Consider the following 22,380-nt stretch of genomic DNA (forward strand, 5'->3'; position numbering starts at 1 on the left):
CTTGCTTACACCAGTGTTTGGGGTCTGTGTCTTGTTTAGTACTAACCGTTGTGTCTTCTTGATGCTACAAGGGGATTTTTTCACCTCCTTATGCTTCTTCATTGGGGGCTTCACTAGGGTGGATTTAAAAACCTCCTTCCTTGACAAAGTCCTCATAGCAACAAGTAAACTAGCAAACTAGGTGCAAAGCACCAAGAAGAGAGTTTGAGCGGGACAACAAAGAGCCATGGGGGCTACATTGAGAGCTTAATGGCTAAAGGGGGCTCATGTTGTATCTAGGTTGTGAGCTTTAGCACATCTCCTATGCCCCATCAATTGGATAATGGAAAGATTCGTTTGCGAGATAGGATATTTCTCAATAGTTCAAAGTCTACTGGACTAAATTCCATCCATATGCAATTATAATGACACCATACATGTACATTGCAACTTGATGTCATTTGGGCTGGTGACATGCTCAAAATTTGTTACAATTTTAACTTTTATTATCTAGGTATTTTTTCCTCTAAATTCCAAATTAAGAACTAATGGAAGCACCAGCCAAGCATAAATAAAATTGGTTCTTTTCTTGTACCATCAAATTGTGCTTCCACCCACCAAGGGCTAATTTTTCCTTGGATTGCAATTTTTCTTTTCCAAATATGTATTTTATAAATTGCATAGGACTTCTTCTCTCCTCAATTTCTTACAGGGGAAAAAAGTGTGGTGTACCATAAATGGTCTTGCAGGTGGTTTAGGTAGCCACAATCAATAATTTCCTGCATAGTACCCTTGAGCAAGCAAGAGGGATTGTGGAACCCATTGGTGTGTTTTAACTCTCCACTAATTTTTTTGCCAATGAGGTTTGGGAGTTTTCCATAGTCTTATATGGTTTTTTTAGGTCCATCTTGTATCCTTGGTATCACTCTCTAAATTTTCCATTTGAAGGATGATCGTGCTGACAAGTTCTCTCTCTTCATTGTGTGCTTGAAGTAACTCCTCAAACATCTCCTTGCTTCTCTCACTAGTTGGTATCTCTTTTGGGTCAAAGATTTACTTTTTGCCTTTCCCTTAAGGACCAACAAGATCACCCTTGTTGAAAGTTGTAATTATCCTCACATTTGGGAGTACCAAATGTATATATTGCATTACATAATGAACCTCACATTTTGTTGCTTGCTTGAAAATTCTACAAAGGAGTATTTCCTTTCCCACATCTTCATGGCTTGGGAGTACATGGAATAAGATGGATGACTTTTGATATCGATAATTGCAAGAATTTTATATTTTTCTAGGAGAGAATATGGTATTTTCCCAAAGAGATTTAAGATTGCATTTAGGTCACTGTAAACTCTAGTTGGCCTATTTTTGTGCATGCTTCATATGTCAAAGTCTTTAAGTCCACTCCTTCATCAATGAGAGCATTAACAACATGCTCTCTCTTTGCAACAAGTTTGATCCTAAGATAGGCAGCATGAGATATTATCTCATCATCTTTTAGGTCTATTTCTATAACTTCAACCTTTCGAATGCAAATCCCTTGGACTTCTAATTGCATTATTGGATGTGGATTGCATATTAGAATTATGGCTCTTTTGTACAATGTTACTTTTATCACATTCAAGATTAATTTTATTGCGTTGATTTATCACGTGTTGATCCTTTGATGGTGTTTCATTGTATTTAGACTAAGTGCAATCTAAATATTGTGTGCAAGTGTTCATGTGTGGCCTAGTTACCTTGATGACTATTATGGCCTGTTAAAGTTATCTGGTCTCTATTGTCCTCTTGTTCAAGAGTGGGCTTCCCTTATTGCACCTTGGTGTTTTCTTACTAAGATATATGGCTTGAGTACATTCATTCCTCATTTCAATCTCTGATAGATTCTCAATTTGATTCATCTTTCTTCAGTTATCATCAATAGCGTATTACTTCCTAATGTGGTTTGTTGTTTCTCTATATTGCTTTGCTTATGCAATTCTTCTCCTTGTTTGCTTATTGATTCTAGTCACAATTTGTTTTCCTCCTCTCATGTTTCTTATTGAGCTCTTGCCAAAGTGTGTTCACTAGAGAATTAGCATTACTTACAAGTACTTTCCTTTTTGAGAAGTTGAAATAAGGGTATATGTAAACTGTGTTTGCCTTCTCTAGACAATGTGTTCTAGTCTTCTATCGTTCCATCATAACAATGGAAGCAATCATTTATTTATGAATCTTGCTCAAAGTAGCTTATTCTAAAACCAAATCCTCCAAGCAGTGCATCTGATTTATATTCTACTAGTCCCGCTTTTGCTACTCTAATCAATGTGCAAGCTATGCATAAGTAACCATGGAGACTCCATGCCATATCATTATGTGAATACGAGAAGCAATGGTTCTACTGGTAGATGGACATGGATGGACATCTTGTCAAACACATGCTTATTTTGATGATTTCACTTTTGATGCATCATCTTCTCATGCCGCTCAATTCCCATTAATTCCACCCATTCCCTCACTCATTCTATCTCTTACTAACCCATTTACTCATTCACTTTTTCCAAATCACACTTTAGGGGCTCCATTTCTTTAGGCATACATTCCATGCTCCTATTTCTATCCCATGGCCGGGTGATAAAGGTGCAGTAGTGGTGGGAGGTCTACTTCTAAACTAAGCACCCTTGGAAGCTCATACACAAAAGGTACCCATCATGCATGTATCAAGCCCCAAATATCACATAACTGGTACACAATTTGCACAAATGCCAATGTTTGTTGCACTCATTTCATCTTCTATTTCCCCATCCACTCATTAACTTTTCTTTAATCACACCACGTTGGGGGGTTTTATTCCTTTAGGCATACACCTTATAGGTCCTACTCTTATCTCGTAGTCTTACAATAAAGGTGCAATGGTTAGGGGCTCTACTTGTAAACCGAGCACCCTCGAGAGCTCACACACAAGGTTGTTCATCTTGTGCATAATATCAAGCCCCAAATATCAATTAGGCGGCCACACAAGTTGTATAATGCTAATGTGAAGTGGCCCATCTTGTTATCTATCTAGAATGCCCATGATGAGCACCTCAATGACACTTGTAGTACTTATCCATCCACATTTTTATGCTAATGTCACTAGGATCTGAAGCTTTGATGCTTTGCTTAGCATTTGATTAAAAGTTAATCAAATGTGTAAATGTGACTTGCACATGTGATGTGTAAGTTAATTATTTCACAATGTGGGATCCAAGACCTCGAGATGTCAGTTTTGTTGGTGGATTGCGAAAGGTAAAAGTTGTAATAAGTTATTCTTGATAAGTACTAGATGGTACCTGATGTCAGATTTTGGACTAGACCAATTTTTTGACTATTAATGTCAGTGTGACATTAAGTACTATGCATTAATTAATTAATTAATGCTAATCCAAGAGCTAATAATTGCTCTAAGATACTTGGGAGACGAATTAGCTTAGTCAATTTGATTATTGGTTGGTGGAATATTATTTTTTGAATAAGAAATTATCATTAAATTAACTTTTGTACTTAATATTATAAAAACGAATTTAATTTGATTGAAAATTACTAAAAATAGTTTAAGAAGCCTACCACTCAACAACAAAACTCAGCCATGCAAGTGAGAAGAAGCTAGTTGGAGGCCTGGAGAGGGAGAAGAGAGTCATTATTAGGTATACTAGCTAGAGGAGAGGCTAAGAGATTAGGTTGTTAGTTTATCAGGGGCATTTGTAGCCATTAAAAGCAATAGGGAAGGCAGGCAGTAGTAGCCGAAGGCCTCAGAACAATTGGCAACAATTGGAAAGAGGTGATTGCGGCTTATGGACAACCTCCTTGTGGTGAAGCCAATAGCTCTAGGGGCTATTCTAGTAGGGCAGCACAACAAATATTAGCCACCTTTTCATGATGAATTAAATACGAATTTTCTCTCTTCTAAGAAATCTCTTGCTTTCTCCATCCATTCCTCAAGATTCCTCAGCAAATTCTAGCCATTTGAGTCATTAGAGGTGGAGATTTTCACTAAGCTCTACTATAAATCCTAATTTGCATTTGAAATCAGGGTTTGACAACCACCTCAGGAAGTGTTCTCCGAATTAAGGTCCTAGTACTTGAAATCTAGCAACTCAAATTGAAGGATTTTTGGGAGACTTAAGAGGCCTACCAACTAATATTGAATTTGGGATTGATTTATTTATTTTTGGAGTAGGGTGAAGGCCAATCCCTAAGCAAACTAAGGGGCAAATTGGTTTGAAGGCTTGTTGGTCATTTGTGATAGAAAGAGGCGATTTGAGAGAAAAGGAGATTCAAGGAATCCTAATGCATTCCATCTAGATTGCAATAACAGATAAAGAAATACCACAAAAAGGGACACTAGTTTTGGGGCCAACAAGCTATGCATTGTCCAAGATTAAAGTAGTAAAGTGTGTATTTCAGTTTATGTGATTTAATTACTTGCTATACTAATTGGTTAGTCAAGTAGTTATTACGAACCTCTTCAAGGAGGAAGGCTAGTTTCAGCTACATATCCATCACCTCGTTCGTTCAACTCTACCATTATAGGGAGAAGAACTCATTTACTAACAAGAATCATATTAATGGGTCGAATACAAGATGTGGTCTAATTTTATGTGGGATGTATTGGATTCTAGGATCTAATGGACCTTGTTTAAGTTTAGGAACTTTAACTTGATATGATGATCTCCATATTAAGATTGTACGCTCTTAGAAAAGTTGTAATTCTATAGCCATAATTAAGCTTATGTAAGGTTTGATTTCTAAATTTCACTCATAACTTTGATAGTGTGACCTCATATCTAAGTGTTGGGCAAGCTTTTGATACTTTGATCTTGTATCTGAGTGTTGGGTGCATTCGATCAACCAATATGTAGTTCATGATCTACCTATCACGCCCATCTTAACCAAGATCTCCAAGAGCTTAAAACCATTAAAAGGGATTACTTAAAGGTCTAATTCGCAGGGTATCAACAACTACTTGTCAAATTTTCCATCATTTGACCCCCATCCAAGTTAGTTGATGATGAAGTTACTTTGTTCTTAAACAAGTTCCCATTGAAATACTTGAATCTCATGTAACAAGTATTCTCACAGTCTCAAGTGTCCACTTTTCATGAATATGAGTATCAACTATTACAATTTGCTAGTCATTTTAGATTTCTTGTTTCTCTTCCCATTCTCTCAAATTCCCTTTTGAGAGGTGGAAACTAGGCCCCCTCCAAAGATGGAAAAGGGAACTTCTTGTAAACTTGGTCAACCAATTGTACTAACTACAAGAGTTGACACTCAAATTTATAAAAGGTGGGCAAGTGATATGAAGTTCCGTTTTCCATATTCAAAGGGGGGGACCTTGTTTCCATCTCTCAAAAGGGAATAAAGAATATGAAGAACAAAAAGGAATTTGAAGGAATAGAATGATTTTCAATTAGGACTAAAACCATGCTGGCAAAGGATACCAAAGAAGAATGGGTTGTCAGGTTGTCAATTGTACCATCTACGGACTTTAGTCCACAAGACCACCTTGTATTTGTAGAAAATCATGAGGATGAGAGCTTGATCCACATCTATGAGATGACTCTCAACAAGTTTACTTTTATAGAGATCCCCTCTCCCCCTCAAATTCCTTGACCAATGCCTAGATCTTACTCTAGAAGACAATGTTTACTATGTCCCCCCATTAGGCATGAATCTTCTATCTATCTACCTGTTTTGTCTCTAGGGGAGACCTATTTTCTACACTAAGACCATGATTCATATAATTGATGACACTAACAATCTAGTGATAGCTCCAACTGAGGTATAAGCTAATTGCCTCTGTCTAATGTCATAGTTTCTCTCCCACTTGATCATTGAACACTTTGAGTTTCATCATATAAATGACTTAGACATTGCTAAAGCTTCTTCTAAAGAAGAGCATCTTTGATGCTTTTGGTTAGGCCACCTAGGCTATGACTCTCTTTATGAGTTCTCTAAGTGCCGATTGGTTGATAGCCTCCTACATTTGAAACTAGTTCAAGATGGGTGCCAACCGTGTTATTTGGGGAAACAACACCAAACTCCTATTTCATAGTATCCTACTCATTGTTCTAAGGGGTTATGAAGATGGATCCACCTTGATCTCAATGGTAAATCATTGGTTCCATCCTTTAATATTATTTTTGCAGCATGGATGATTACTTTTGATACATGTGGGTTTAGTAAAAAAAAACTAAACACCGCACCAAAATAATAATAAAGGTTGCCATTTTGCTAGACAAGCGAGGTGAGTGACCAATCTTATGGGTGTTTCTACGAGGACAACAAGAAATGACAATGTGGCGAGTCTATTTTTCCATGAATTTTTTGAGTTCTTACACGAGCATGGCATTTTACACTTGTTCACCTCAACCAACTCCCCTTCTCAAAATGAAATGTTTTAGGAACCAAATTGTGATGAATATGGCACATCCATTATTTTTTAAAATTAAATTGCTTGACTTCATAAGCTTAGAAGCAATGAATACTTCCATATACCTTTTGAATTGGTGTCTAATTGTGGTAGTTCTTAAAAACACCCCTTTGAGGAATTCTATAGCAAACTCCCTTTTTTTTCCACCTCGGCACCATATGAAAAAAGATGTAAACTTGTGCCCCAAGTTGAGCTTCTCATCTTTGCGGGATATTCCTTTGAAGCAAAAGCTTACTATTTGTTTGATCATTGGATGTATAAGATCTTGATCTAGAGAGATGTTGTATTTGATGAGAGTTGTTTTGTAAACCTTTGAGTCCATCATTGATTATACAGTCTCTCTTATGCCTTTTGAGCCACATCTACTTCTTGCAAGACTTCTACTCCTAGATCATCTCCTTGGAACCCATTACCTTGCTTCAGCAAATCATGTAGGATTTGGGGATCATCCTAGCTGAGACTCAGGGATGGTCAAAGAAGAAATGTTAGACTTAGTCTTACTTCCTTTGCATGAGTAGAATACGTGTCTAGAAGCCCATAAGCATCCAAATTGGAGTCTAATAATGGAAAAAGAGCTTGAAAGTATTGACCATAATGGGACTTGGACCATAATGGGATAATGGGACTTGGAATTTGGTGGATCGTCTTAGTCACAAGCTCATTGGGACAAAGTGGATATGTTGTACAAAGCTAAAATCAGATAAGACCTTGGACAAACCTTGGACAAGTACAAGGGTCAATTAGTGGCTCAAGCTTCTCCAAAAAACATGGCATTGATTATGAGGAGACTTCCACTACCATTGCTTACTTGACATCATTCAAACTCTATTGGCCTTGGTTACTCATCATGGTTGGCCAATCGATCAAATGGATGCCAAGAGTGCTTTTTGAAATGGTTATTTGGATGAGCTCTATGTCCCAATCATTAGGATTCTTCATTCTAGGCTATGATAATGTACTTTGCTTGCATAAAGCTATTTATGGGCTATAACAAGCATCTTGTTCATAGCTTTAGGAAATTTTCTTAAAGAGCATGATTTTCATTCCTCCCCTTATGATCCAAATCTTTATATTCATCACACTCCAAAGGGGGTCTAATATGTAATTATGGATGTGGATGTTCTTTTAATACTAGCTTAAACACTTCTACCATCTCACCTATTAAGGCATGGCTTATCTCCAAGTTTAAGATGGCTGGTCTCGGATTTCTTTACTTCTTCTTGGGCATGGAGGTAGTGCAATATACTGAAGGAATTGATCTCCCAAAACAAGTATGCCTTCAATTAGTTGATCAATTATTTCCACATGGTGTTTGACTGGTAGCTACCCTACCACTGAATTTGACCATTAAACTAACTAAAGACTGCTCCTTTTGATGAGTATAACTATTGTTAGGTAGTTAGGAAAGTCCTTTGATTAATCTCTAGCTTCTAGATCTCTCCTATCTAGTATCCATTTTGAGCTAGTATTTCAATGAACGTAAGAAATACCATTGGAATATTTTTATGGGCATATTTCTGAACTTTGTACCTATGACTTACATAATTTCAATCAACAATAAACACTACAAGGGTGCAATGATTCGGACTAGGTTGAAGGCTTGGATACCCAATGTCCTCACAGTGGTTGTATGTTCTTCTTGATCTTAGCTCCCATTTTTTAGTCAAGATGAAAGTAAGAGGCATTTGTTGCATCTTCATATGAGGTTGAATGAATACTAAGACATGTATGATGATACTACGAAGGCTATCTACTTGAGGAGTTTGATGACACACATATGTATTCCTACTCAGAGCCTTCATACAAATCAACTATGATGGCCAAAATGCTATTGCACTTAATGGAAATAAAAGCTTCTCCATAACAAGACAAAGCATGCGGATGTTTGACCACTTTTTCACTTGACATGCATGCCAGTAACTTTCTAGTGTAGACAATGATGCTAGGCAATGCTGCATGTGGAAAATCAATATATAAGTTATCAAAAAATAGTAGTGGAGGTAATTAATCATGCAATTGAGGTGATCATGGAATGTTTTCAGATGGTGTGTAGACTCTTCACAATGCTCCCAAATGCACTTAACCAAGTAGAAACCACACTCTACCACACGTAGATGTCATCCTTGGCAATTTTCCTACCACTATTATATTCAAGAAGCATATGAAAAGCTTAAGCAAAAATGGAAGAGAGTTCAAATGCTCTCTGTGATTCCATTCAATGCTTTACAAGCAAGAATTGACTTAAGTTTTTAATGAAATTCATGTTTTTCAAAAGAGAATAGAAAAGAGATTAATACCACCATAATCTACTTATATTCCATGTCCATCATGTCAATTCCATTCAGATAGTCTTCCTACCTACCTATGTGTGTTTTGAAAGGAGTGTCTAATCAAAGAGTGAAAGGCTCAATCCTTTCGAGTAGCTCAACTTCTTAATCTGCCACAACTAATTTTCCTAATCTAGTTATATATGTTTTGGATTAGCCATGCCTTCTCTAATTAGAGGGAAAAACTCAATTCTTTTGAGCAATCACAACCTCCTATTCCTAAACATAATCAGAGCAGCTCCCATAGAAGAAAGGATTTTATCCTAGGTCTTGTAAAGAAGAATTACAAGAACAATAGGGGAGAAAAAAGCTTCTCCTTTCCAACCTCTTACTCTCTCCCACACTCCCTTGCTCACTTTCTCTCTTCCAACATAGCTTAAGGCCTTAAGAATGCCCATGTGGTATGCAAGGAAGGCAAAGGAAAAGAGGTGAAGAAGAATGGTTACAAGAGAAGTTTCACTCTCCAAGCTCCTCACTTCGTGTCACACACTTTCAAGCACAAGCTATAAGGGAAGCAAGAAGGTGTAGATAAAGCTTGAGCTCCAAAAATGCACACAAGAATGAGATTCTCTATTCCTTTTTACACATTATAAACATAGGGTTTCCCGATGGGTAGCCCCAACCCTTTGCCTATTCCTTAAGTGATTCACCTCATTTTTACATTGCCCATGGCTCATTTGAGGGACGAATCTTCATTTAACTATTGCAAGTCTAATGTGCACATAGTGACTAGAAACAAAAACATAAAATATGACTCTAGGAGATATACAAATTTGCACAAGAGTGAGTTCGACTATCATTTTTTAATAGAATGCACGTTAGTAATATAAATGAAGACTAGATGTTGGATTAAATTTCTCCACACTGCTTGTGAACTTTTAGTGCCTATGCTACTGCATCTATGTGATTACTCAAAATATCTTCAATCTTCATGTCTAGCACTCCAATTATGTGAAACTAGCCTTGGTTTCTTCTCTCAATTTGTTGATTGATCTCCTTTGACTCCTTTAATTGAGATTTGAGCATGTTGACCAAACTTTGACTTTTCACTTTTTAAATAAAATTTTCAAAAGTTTGCACCCTTTTGTAGTCTTCTTTTTGTTTGGGGTTAACAATAACATAAAAACTTTGTTACTAGTTCTCTAAACTTGGATATTTTAAAAACAATGTATAATATAAACACTTTGTTATAGATCTCATCTTCTACTTGAAAATTTGTCTCATACTAAAAACATAAACAAATAAAGTTGAGCAGTAGAGCATGCAACACTAGTTATTTAAAGGGAAGTCCTTATTCAAGTTGCCCTCACATGTGAAGAGCTTCTAAACTCCTCTTAACTTGTTGTGTGCCCTTCATTTACCTAAAGTGTCTTTCTCTAACAATGATACGAATGTGGAATCACTAATAGTTTAGAGGCATGTTTGTTAAATCTTGGTTTTGTCATGTTGCCATGCAATTTACCTAAGGTGTGTTCAATTTTTGCTACAAAATTTACCAAAATGCAACATGAAATTTGTTGTTGTTTTTTGCTCTATTGATCACATAATGTTTGTGTGATACTAATATTTATTCTTCAAGTGCTAAAGAGTTTATCCTCCAACAAGAGGCCTACATCCTTACTAAAATGAGAGTAGCTTCTCTTAATAGAATACTTCACAAGCTAGTTTTAAGGCTACCCAATGTTGGTTCTTTGAAACAAAGAGAAGACTAAACTCATAGCTTTACTAAACAATCCCTCCTTCCTTAGATCACTATTGACCTTATACACACTATTGAGCACAATCAAAGGCCTCCAAACACTTGGTTTGAGCCTGCTAGTTGACTTGGGAATCACCTTAACTAGTTTCCCACTAATAAATTCAAAGACTTTACCTTGCTCCTTGAAAATTTTAACGAGTCTACAAAGATCCTTTGAATAAACATCCCAAGAAATGTGATAGAATTTGAGTAGCAATCCATTTGGTTAGGGTGCTTTCGCCTCCTCATTCTCCTAATGATAAAATCTAATCTATCCTCAATAAAAGGCCTATAAAAAAGAAAAGTCATCTCCATCAGGTGAGCAACCAAGATTCCCTTAGTTTTAAAATATCCACTTCCTAACTATCAATAGGAACAACTTCAATAATAGTGGAAAGAAAGTTGTTAAAAACCTTAACAATCTCTTCTTCCTCACTAGATTGTTGCCCACTCTTATTCTCAATAAGCATCACACTGTCATTTTTTAACTTGTTTGTGTAACAGCCCAAAAATAAAAATGCATGGGGCTCTTAGTATCCACTTTCCAATTGACTTTCAACCATACCCTTCCAACATCAACATGAAGTTGTTCTTAGAATAAATGAACTCTTCACTACTTTAAGCAATTGAAGAAATATCTAATCATTAGGATCATTACCAAGAGTAAGCGTGATAAAAGTTTGGCCCCTACAATCAAATCACCATCCCATCTCAAGCTTCACTCCAAAATCTCTTGATAGCTCCACAATAGGCAACTTCATTCAAGAAGGTCATTGTTAGTTTCGAATGGGAGGGACCCTCTTTCAAAGGAGCTTCAAACAAGTTACTATATCATAGAAAGATAAGACAGTGCTATGAATACTACAAATGGAACAAACTTTCAAGGTGGTTTTAGGGCCTAACTACCAATCTCCTACACCTACACATATGTTGGCATGGCCAGTAGCTCTCTTGGATAGATCATGATGCTTGTTGTGCCCATCATCATTCTCCATCAATGTGATCACATTATGAATCTAATGTTCTAGGACAAGCGCATCCCATAGTTTTCTTTCATCATTGATCATCCCCTCAATGCCATGAGAGCAATCACACATTCTATCTATCAAATTCAAGTCACCCGTAAAAAATAAGTGACATACCTAAATCTTATCTCATAGCCAACTCCATTTTTAGTAGCCTATTTACTTGAGGAATTAGTTGCATATATTGAAATAATTTCCATCTCTTTGCCATCTGCTGACAACCTTATGGTGGCAATGGCAAAGTTTCTACCATTAGACCATTCTACTTTAGCTTTAAGCTTAAAAAATAAAAAAGATTTATTCCATCCCAAGGATACTAGGCTAGGAAAGAACGCGAAACGTAATGAAAGATATAATGCCTTCACATGCTTTGACGGAGATGGAAAATGCCCCAAATTCATTGATTATTGGTCCCTCCACTTGAATTTGATTGAAAACAGCTTTAGCCCTGTTGAAACCAAGTCTTGGAGCTTCCAATTTCTTGCACACATTTCGAGGCTACTGCTAAACCGTAATTTATGTTGCAGATTAGGGTTTACAATAGAGAATTTTGAAATTTCTCAACCTCTAGTGATCTCAATGCTGTAATCTTCGGAGTAAGGTTGTAGAAAGGCTAGAAGATGAGAGAGAATGCTGAGGATAGAGAAAATTCAGACTTTCTTTGTCAAGGATTGAAGAAAATCAGTCATTTACTGCTATTGCCCTGTCTCAACAACTTGTAGATGCTGTTGCCTGTTGCAAATTGGTCTTCTCTTGCCCCTAGCTACCTCAGAAGGTCATAGATGCGACTCTATTTGCCAATATAAAGTATCATTCAACAACCCCCCATTATAACTCCCCCCCCCCCCCCCCAAATGGGTCACGTAAATGTTTTTTAACGGTTAAACTATATATATTGTATGGAGCCTTTAAAAAAGGACGACGTATTTTGATATTTTTATCAAGTAGACCTTGTTACAAATGAAGGGTTCAGAAAAGAGTGACAACGAGGGGCCAATAATGTGACACTTAAGGATCGAATAGCAAGGTAATTATCCATTCAAACAATACAACAAATGAAATTTTGTAACTTATAAAGATTAGGGGAACCTAGGTACCCTATTGTAGTACATCTCTATCTTGTGATAACAAACACAAATACTTTTCCGTGTACAAAGAAAACCTCATAGATCACACACATGACCTATTGTGGTGATGAGTCATGACGGTTTCCTAAAGCTATCATGGTGAATCAAAAAGCTCAAAAGGCGCACGTGACAAACATGCGAGGGAGTGCAGCTATTGGAGAATAGGTGACTTGGAAACTGCTTTTGTAGAAAGCAACTAATAAATTTGTGCCAGATGTTCAATCGTTGCTAGCCTACTATAGTAATTGGGGTTAAAGAGACTCTCCCTATAGTAGAATCCAAGAGAGTCTAATTAACCCCCATGCAATAGAAGAGGTATCATGGTGACCCAACATGTTGGTCATGTGGGCGGGCTCAAGGTTTCCAAGGATTGTTCTAGGAGGAAGCAAAGACGTCGGACTCTGCAAGTCTGAAAAGAGAGGTTACGCCTGGGTTTGGTTTTTGGGTTAAGCGTATTGGAGTAACCAAGTCCCCCCCCCCTTCACAGAATTTCCAGACCAATTGTTTGCAATCGCCTGCTGCCTGCATGATGTCTGTGGTGTCGGGGGTTGGCCATGGAGGGCCTGGTTATCGTCGCAGCTGCCATTTTCATTACCCGGATATGATAACAAGCAGCAAAGCTTGCCCCAATGCAGGAGCAGCAAGTGTCGTTACCCTACCTTTACCGCCTTGTGCACGCTTGCATCAGAAAGAAAGACCTCAAGAGAAGCAGGGAGGCATTTGCTCTCATCAACCAAAATGGGCTTCATTCCGAGTCAGGTCTGGCAAGCCAGCTCATCCGCGCATTCGCCCTCTGTGGAAGCTTATCAGAGGCAAACCAAGTCTTTGCGGCACTGCCTGAACCAGATGCCTCCGCATGGACAGCAGTCATCGCTGCCCATGCCAAGCTTGGACATGCCTCCATGGCCATTGAGCTGTACCAAAGGATGTTGGAAGTGAAAGGGACACCGACAGAACATGCTTTCGCAACTGTCATCAAAGCATGCACTAGCAGCAGCACCGCTCGCGGTGCAGGCAAGGTGATCCATGGGCATATTCTTGATTTTGCTTTCGAATCGAGTGTATATGTGCGGAGCGGTCTTATAGATATGTATGCAAAACATGATAGCCTATGTGATGCAGTGAGTGTGTTCAACCACTCACAAGAGCAGAATGTCGTAACATATACTGCCATGATTGCAGGATATACTCAGCTTGGCTATCCAGATGAGGCGCTCAGGCTATTCAACTATATGCAACATAAAGGTGTTGAGCCAAACTATGTTACTTATGTTTGCGTTTTCAAGGCATGCTCCATTATATCAGCCTTGGATGTAGGCAGACTGAGTCATGCCCTGATCCTCGAAGCAGGTCTGGAGCGAGCTGATGACACTATTGGGAGTATCTTGATTGACATGTATGCCAAATGTGGGAGTTGTGATGATTCACAGAAGATGTTCAATTTGTCACATAGGGCAAACGTAGTACCATGGAGTGCAATGATCACAGGGTATGCTCAGGCTGGAAATGGATGGGAGGCCCTTCAGCTTTTGAAACAGATGTTGCAGGAAGGCTTGAAGCCACCGGATGTGGCATTAATTGGCTGTTTACAGGTCTGCTGCATCATACAAGCGGTAGACCAGGGAATTTGGATCCATGCTTACATTGTGGCCAGTGATTATAAACTTGATTTATCGGTTGGAAATGCTCTTCTTGACATGTATACCAAATGTGGACATCTTGAGAGGTCACAAATAGTGTTCAAGTTGTTAAGGCAGCGAGACAATGTAACATGGAGCACCATGATAGCAGGATATGCAGAACAGGGAGAGGGTCTCAGAGCTATTGATATGTTTCAACAGATGCATCAGGATGGCATTGAACCAGACAATGTCACATTTGGCTGTGTTTTGAAAGCGTGCGCAAGAATAAGTGCCCTGGGTTTGGGCAGGTTGATTCACACCCATATTAACCAGCATATTTGTAAGTTAGAAGCTTTCCTTGCAAACAGTCTTATCGACATGTATGTCAAGTGCAGTAATATTGAGGACGCACGTGACGTATTTGAAAATTTGCATAATCGAGATTTGGTCACATGGAGCACCATGATAGGAGGATATGCTCATATTGGGAACATTGATGAGGCTTTCTCACTGTTCAAGCAAATGGAACAGTTAGGTTTCAAGCCAAATGATGTAACACTCGTGAGTTTAATAAAAGCATGCTCGAGTGTAGCACCAGAAGAGATTAAGGGTGAACCTATAAATAAATCACTTAGTGAAGGTGAGCATGAGCACAATCTATTTGTGGTAAACAGCTTTCTTGATCTGCACATCAAAAGTGGAAGGATAAAAGAAGCACTTGACCTTTTCAACAGACTGCAAGAACGGCACGTAGTAATATGGAGTACACTGATCTCGGGGATGATTCAGCATGGTTATTACCAGGAATCACTTGACCTCTTCCAGCGCATGCAGCAAGAGGGGATAGAGGCTGACAATGTCATGTTTGTTTGCATTTTGAAGGCATGCTCCAAGCTAGCAGCCCTAGAGCAGGGTAAGCTAGTTCATTCCCAGATCAAGCAAAGGGTGTGTGAGACAGATTGCTTTATTGGCAGCACCCTCATTGATATGTATGCAAAATGTGGAAGCCTTGAACATGCACAGAGGGTGTTTGATTCTTTAGGTAACCGTGATGTGGTGGCTTGGAGTGCAATAATTGCTGGCTATGCTGAAAACTGTGATTATCAAGTAGCTCTTCAGTATTTTCAAGCCATGCAAAATGAAGCGTTGATAGAACCAAATGAAGTCACATTTGTTTCTCTGCTTTGTGCTTGCACTCACAAAGGCTTAATTAAGGCAGGCTGCTACCATTTTCAGTCCATGATTAAAGACTATGGGATTACACCTTTACGGGATCACTACAGTTGCATGGTTGATTTATTTGGCCGCACAGGATATCTGGATGAAGCGGAAGATATGATGATTACAATGCCATTCAAGCCAAATCTATTGGCATGGATGTCTTTATTGAGCCATTGTAGAATGCATGGTAACATGAGCATGGGCCATCGGTGTTTTGAGAGCATAGTTCAGACAGATCATGGCCATGCTTCCAGTTATGAACTGATGTCAAAACTTTATGTCGATGCTGGCCACTTAGATAATGCGGAAGAAGTACAGGAACAAAGGAAGGATGCTCATGCATGGAAGAAGGTTGGAAAGGCTTTTATAGAGGTGAACAATAAGGTGTTTAACTTCTTAGTGGGAAGCAAAGAACTTCAGCAAATGGCACATGGAGACATGGTTCTCAAAAAAATAGCATTGCATATGAAAGTTGAAGGATATGTGCCTCTTGTAGACTCCATTTTGCATTCGTCTTTTTGTAATGACAACCAAGAGGTTCTTCCTCAACATTATATAAGAGTTAACTTAAGTTGACTCAATATCTATAGTGACAGTGTGACAGTGATAAGCCGATATTTGCTAAATTCTCATTAAAAACGTTGGACACATAACGAGTTATGTTTTTGGTGTGTAGTCGGGAAAAACTACCATGAATAAGTACTCTCATTGGCTGCAAATGAAGAAAATGATATTGTTGGAAAGGAAAGAAAGCAATGGAAAATACTCCATTGTAAGTGCAATAGGAAGTGAAAGTATTAAGGACTGTCCAACTTGGTAGAAAAAATTAATGGATGTGATAATGGAGTAGCTAAAGACCATGCAAGTGAATACTACGAATGCTATCAATGCAATAGGAGTAACCAAATATGCAATTAGGTCAAACATACGGTGCGGAAAATGCCAACAAGTGGGCCACCTAGCTACTAAGTATACTAAAAAACCATCAATCCCAAGAGCTTTTTGATCTTACTATTTGAGAAAGAACCACATAGAATATGTTTGCTCTCTGAGATATTGGGCCAAAGCATGGAGAGTTTGGGCCAAACTTTAGTTATATGAAGTTCCAATCTTAAGAGTTATAGAGAATAACAATGTGTTGGTGAAGTATTATAGATGCAAAGAACACTACATCTTATTGCATGCTTGAAATGATTGATTTTTGGGATGTTTTTGGTGGATTTTTAAAGCTAAATTACTTTTTTAGATATGGTTTAGAAGGGATTTGATTCTTTTGAGTATTTTTAAGAGTATTAGCATGATTTTGAATTAGTTAAATATCTTTTGTTAGCTCGGTGTGATTTTTTATTGGTTTACAATGATTTGATGTGTTTTGTCTTTGACAAATATTTGATTCCGTTTGCTCTTGCAAAGCATTGTTTTCTTTTTATTTGAGGTTTTGATGTTATGGACGAATGAGACTGGGCATGATTTGAGATTCTTGGGATGGTTTTTGGTTTATTGACAATGTGATTTTGATAGCTTCTATTGGCTTTTTTGAGCTTTTGTATGCCTCTTTAGCCTTTTGTACGTATCTATAAGGATTTTGTTGGATGGATTCATAGTTTGGATATGTTTTTCTTCCTTGCAAATAGGAAAATAGAAGCTCTTTTTAGCTAATTTGAGTAAAGAAAGTAGTGGTTGATGACTTAAATTGAAAACTTGAAGTAAACAGTAATACAATGTGAAAAGACATTGGTGTCACTCTCCATATTAAATATACCCATTGTTGGGTGGCTCCATGAGTAAGAGAGGATTACTAGTCATTATTCTATAAGATTATGAGAGAGAGAGAGAGAGAGAGAGAGAGAGAGAGAGAGAGAGAGAGAGGACCGTGTTCGACTTGAGTTATGTTTGTTCTATTTTTCTTAGCTAACCTAATGGTCTGATGTAAATATTGCCAAGTAATTCAATTATCTTCATGAGAGAGAGAGAACCATATTTGGAATCAATATATTGGATATTTGAGAGATTGTGAGACTATGAGAGAAGACGATTATGAAGACTTTGAAAGACGATCATTGCAATTCTATGATATCATTTCCATTCAAGATTGGCAAATAGATGTGTTTCTTTTTCCTTATTGTCTGTGATAATGAAGAATATCATGTGATTTGTTGAAGTTAAATATGCAGAATAATTGTTCTGATGCTGTGTGAAGTTGTTTCCTTTGGTTCTATTTTCCTTGTCTGATGAGATAAAGAGGATAAGGAGATACTTGTTGGTATTACAAGATAGATTTTCTTGCATTATTTTGTTGTTTTCTTAGTGTTCTTTCGAGAGCTCCATGCTTTTGGTATATATTTCGGGAATATTGCTACCAACAAGTATCGCAATGGGCAATGAAGGAAACGATATTGTTGGAAAAGAAAGGAGATAATGGAAAATATTAGGAGTCCTATAACGGAGGAATTGAAGAGAATCGTAGCAAGTCTAACTTTTTACAAAATATTCATTCTCTAATAAAGAAAATAGAATGTAATCTTGATGTAAGCTTTGTATAAGGATGGTTTTCACTATTTGCCAAAAGTATAGAAGCTTATCCTATTATAATAAACTATTTGGAAAAGAATTGAAGAAACATAAGGAATGAGAATATTTAACAATGGTGAATTTGACCATTAATGAAGATTTATTAGACAATGTCAAGTGAAAGTTGTAAAGAAGCTTTAAGAGTCGTGGTCAGTAGAAGTTCACAAGATTAAGGAAAATAAGAGTTGGAATCTTATTATGGACTCCCAAGAGCAAGATACTTGAGATGTGTGGTGCACTGATAGTCTTCTATTAATTCAATTAGTAACTCATTGGAAGCTAGTGGATCATGTTTTCTTTATAACCTATACTATTGAGACCCCTAAAAGCTAGTAATATCTCAATGATGGCACAATGGCTATCCTAAGGCAAATGAACTTTAAAATTTTTAAAATCAATTTCCTTCCCCTTTGTAGTGGTATGAAAGCCAAATTTAGAATGTGAGAAAGAAGAAGTTGAAGAGATATTGGAAAGAGAATCTTCTCTAGATAAAGAAAAGCAAAAAGTTCATTTTCCCCTTTTGTTGACCATTGACAAGCTAGCTTATACCAACTCTCCATGACAAATGAGTCAATAAAGAGACAAGCATTAGAACATCTCTAGAGGCACATGAGAAGATAGAAATCTAGTGCTAGAGTTGAAATGAATTAGTAGGAGAAGAAGAATCATTTGACACTCGCGTGACAATCTTTATAGAAGTCTCAATGGCTCAATCAAAATAAAGCCATCTTTCTAGCCAGATACATTCTTGAAATGTGAATGATTGTCTTGCCAATGTAGGCCCATCACTAAAATTTAAGAGAGAATACAATGAAGAACCCAATCTTCATATAACAGAGTTTATGGTAGTATGTATGGCCAATAGTGTTAGAATTCTAGAGCATTGACTTGCAATATTCCCCATAACTTTTAAAGACACATCATTTCAATGGTATGGAAGATCGGCAACAAGAACTTTTGGCACATGGGATGAGCTGGAATGGGCTTTCCTCATGAAGTTTGGGTGAGAAGGATTTAAAGAGCAAATGATAAAGGAATTCATGAACTTAAGTCAGTTGCCTAGAGAGCCGGTTGAATCCTATGTCTCTAGAATGGATTCAATATTGAAGGTGGTCCAACCACAATCTAGATGATGGAATTTAGAAGGGAGTGTTCCTTAACGGAAAGCAACAAAAGGTTAAGAAGTTCATGGAACTAAGAAGGCTTGCTAATTTGCTAACTACATTGAAACATGCTACATTGTATGATGAAGTAGATGCTACATTAGCCATGAATCAGGAAAGAGAAGTCATTAGGAGAAATATGGACTCTCTTTTTTGCCCCTCAAGGGGTTTCTCTCACCTCTCTCTCTCTCTCTAAAAAGAGATTCCAAAATAATATTAAAATAAGAGATCTTCTACAATCAAGCAAATCTCGTATTTGTATTTTCAATATATTTCACCTATTATTTGATTCTCAAACTATAGGATAAGGTCACTTTTTCTCAAAATCCTCATAACTAAAAAAATGCAATTCTATTTTCTCTAAAAACTGAGCCAATCATTAATATATGACTCTTTAATGCCCTCATGATTTTTCAACATAAAAATATGTTAGAATCATTCTCATTCTTGCTTCTTAAAAGAACGAAAGTTAAAAAATGATAAAAATTGATGTGCACATCATATTTTAAGATTATTTTTTACCCAGAGACACCTTTTTGACTCGAGAGTTTCCTTGCAAATTTTTATCATTTTTGGACAAGTATATGCCTATTTCTGGGCATTTCTTCATTCCCTCTCAAAGCTCTAGTTTTGTCCGAAACTTTGTGTACTCTTCTCCTTCCCTTCAGAATATGGTTTCTTGCATATGAATTCTTCTGAAGCAACACTCAATACTATCTACAACAAACTCTACCTGCCATAAGCAATCTCAAGAGTGGTTTTGATAGCATTTGCTAAAATCAAATAATCTCTATCTACAATACTCTCTACCTTCTACAAGCAATCTCCCTCTTTAGTACTGTGCTATAAGATATCTTCCTCTTCAACACTCTATACTACAAGCAATCAAGTGATAATGGAGGTATCTTTATTTTTTAAATCTTTGTGATGTTATTATTCTTCATAGTTGTTATTTAATTCTTAAGTGTCAAATCATATATATATATATATATATATATATATATATATATATATATATATATATATATATATATATATATATATATATATATATATAGAATATTTTGGATAGAATAGAAAATAAGATTGGATGTTGATTAGAGGTCGATTAAAAGCTAAGACGATAAGCATATTAGGGGTTGATTAGGGTCTATCATGACTCAAATCAAGAGAAAGAGACATGATCCAACTGGATAAAAAAGAATACAGATATAGTGAATCAAAGGGGTGTAATTGTATGATTTGAATGTTAATCCAAGTTAAAATTGACATATATTTTTCTTTATAGAATGCAGGTGCAGGACGTACCAAGAGAAAGAGAGATATTCACTTTCAATTGGAGGATGAATATGCACCAATGTTCAAAAGAACTGTAGAAAGGGATGATGCAATAAGATACATGATGTAATAAGAAAGAAATGCAGGGAAAAAAAATGTGGACCTTTGGATTGATCGGTGCATTTATCCACCCGATCCAGTCACTCAAAGGCCACCACAATTTGAAGGGCTTACATCATTTGTAAAGTTTATTTGTGAAGGTAATGAAGGATTGTATGGATACACATGTAGACTTGTCACACAAGGATTAGCAAGGGTTTATCAAGCCTTGACAAATATGCAAACAAGATTACAAGGGAATATGCAGTCTTTAATGGAAAATGATAGATTATTGGTTGAGAAGAATAGGGAGAACCAGAGCCTACAACAAGCAATGTCTGTCATTGAAGATGCTATGCAAGGTACACATGTGTAAAATATAGAGTTACAGTTTAAAGTTATGGACTTGGAGAAAGAGAATCGAAACATAAAGAGGAAGCTCACAAAAACTTTGGAGATTGGGCCCACTTTAAAAACCAAAGAAGCACGTTGGCGCATTCGATTAGTTAAACCAATTCACAAATTAACCAAATGAAGTGGACAATATCATAGACGGATATATACTCAATCTGCTACAATTAGAAATATGTTCCCTCATGCAGAGCATGATACTATTGCCAAAGTTCTAAGCAAGGATATGGTAAAAAATGCATTGGAAAATCATAAATTCAGGGACATTGTAGATGGTGTCGCAAGTGAACATCTTAGGGATGTGAGCAACTTGTTTATTGCTACATATGCTTAGGGATTATGTGACAAGGCAGGAATGAGTTCTGAGTCATATAGTATGCTCTATCAACAATTGGATACATGATTTAAGCAAGTCTTCAAAACCAAGCAAGTAATGTCTCTACCAAAACCATTTCACCTGAAGAAGGTACAAAAACAACTAAATGAAAAAGTTTTAGAACTAATTGGTGAGCCAACACATCTGGAAAATACACACATATTGAAGTATGGTTCCAAAGAAGTTGCATTTTTATTGAATGCATCCAACAACTTTGTATTGGATATATGTAGGGTTCAGATTGCTACGGTCAAGTTCTACAATATATCTATGAAAGAATGTAGAGACAAGCTTAAGTTTATCCTCAAACTTTATGAGAGTGAGATTATTAAGAGGAAAAAACTTGAATGTGTGAGTATAACACTTATGAATCGAGCATTGGATCTCAACATCGATAAAAACCATCCTTTATACTTTAGTGTACAGTTAGAGAATAAAATATGGTGTCTTGTAGCATTTGAAGTACCAAAGGAGGACCATGAAGTAAAAACTTTTTTAAACCTCACTAATATACACCGTGTTATTCAATAGCAAAATAATGGGGCAATTTTACACATCGAGGGATTTGGGGACTATCAAGTTGAATGGCATCTTGCAAGTGATTTAAAAACATTGAAGCGTATGTTTGATTTATCACATGCAGCGAATGCAAAATTTCTATGCATATACTGCATGCAAACTAGGAAGAAAGGAAAAGATGGAAAAAAAGAATGTTTGCCAAGGCAAGACAACAAGGTGCTCCAACACGTGATCAAAAAGTCATGAGAAATGGAATGCTAGTTCCAATGGATCCAAATTGGCACCCTATTTTGGAAATACCACTAACAAGGGTTCACTTTTGCACATTGCATTGTTTGGTTAGAATAATTGAGAAGCTAGTATATGAATATATATGCTTTGCATACAAGATGTAGCGTGTGTTAGAAGCTGATGCTACATGCAAGAAGGTAAAACAAGTCCTCTCTAAAGTTGCATTGCACGAGGGCCAA

General features: G+C 37.0%; 1 protein-coding gene across 2 annotated transcripts; it reads left to right on the top strand.

Annotated features, from left to right (window-relative positions):
• The first annotated feature begins 12,986 nt into the window (after positions 1-12,986).
• On the top strand, positions 12,987-16,602 carry LOC148013844 (pentatricopeptide repeat-containing protein At3g09040, mitochondrial-like). Of its 2 annotated transcripts, none has more exons than XM_087667062.1 (2): positions 12,987-13,895; positions 14,001-16,602. In XM_087667062.1, exons 1-2 carry the CDS (start codon positions 13,280-13,282, stop codon positions 16,067-16,069), a joined length of 2,685 nt encoding a protein of 894 aa, XP_087523188.1. In that variant the 5' UTR covers positions 12,987-13,279; the 3' UTR covers positions 16,070-16,602. The 2 variants fall into 2 exon arrangements, with proteins under 2 accessions (XP_087523188.1, XP_087523189.1); XM_087667063.1 differs by having other exon boundaries at positions 13,586-13,669; positions 13,833-16,597.
• Positions 16,603-22,380: the final 5,778 nt, after the last annotated feature.

The sequence above is a fragment of the Lygodium microphyllum genome, chromosome 25 (genome assembly GCF_053477565.2).
Source record: "Lygodium microphyllum isolate KBCC chromosome 25, Lygodium_microphyllum_v1.1.10, whole genome shotgun sequence".
Lineage (NCBI taxonomy): Eukaryota > Viridiplantae > Streptophyta > Polypodiopsida > Schizaeales > Lygodiaceae > Lygodium > Lygodium microphyllum.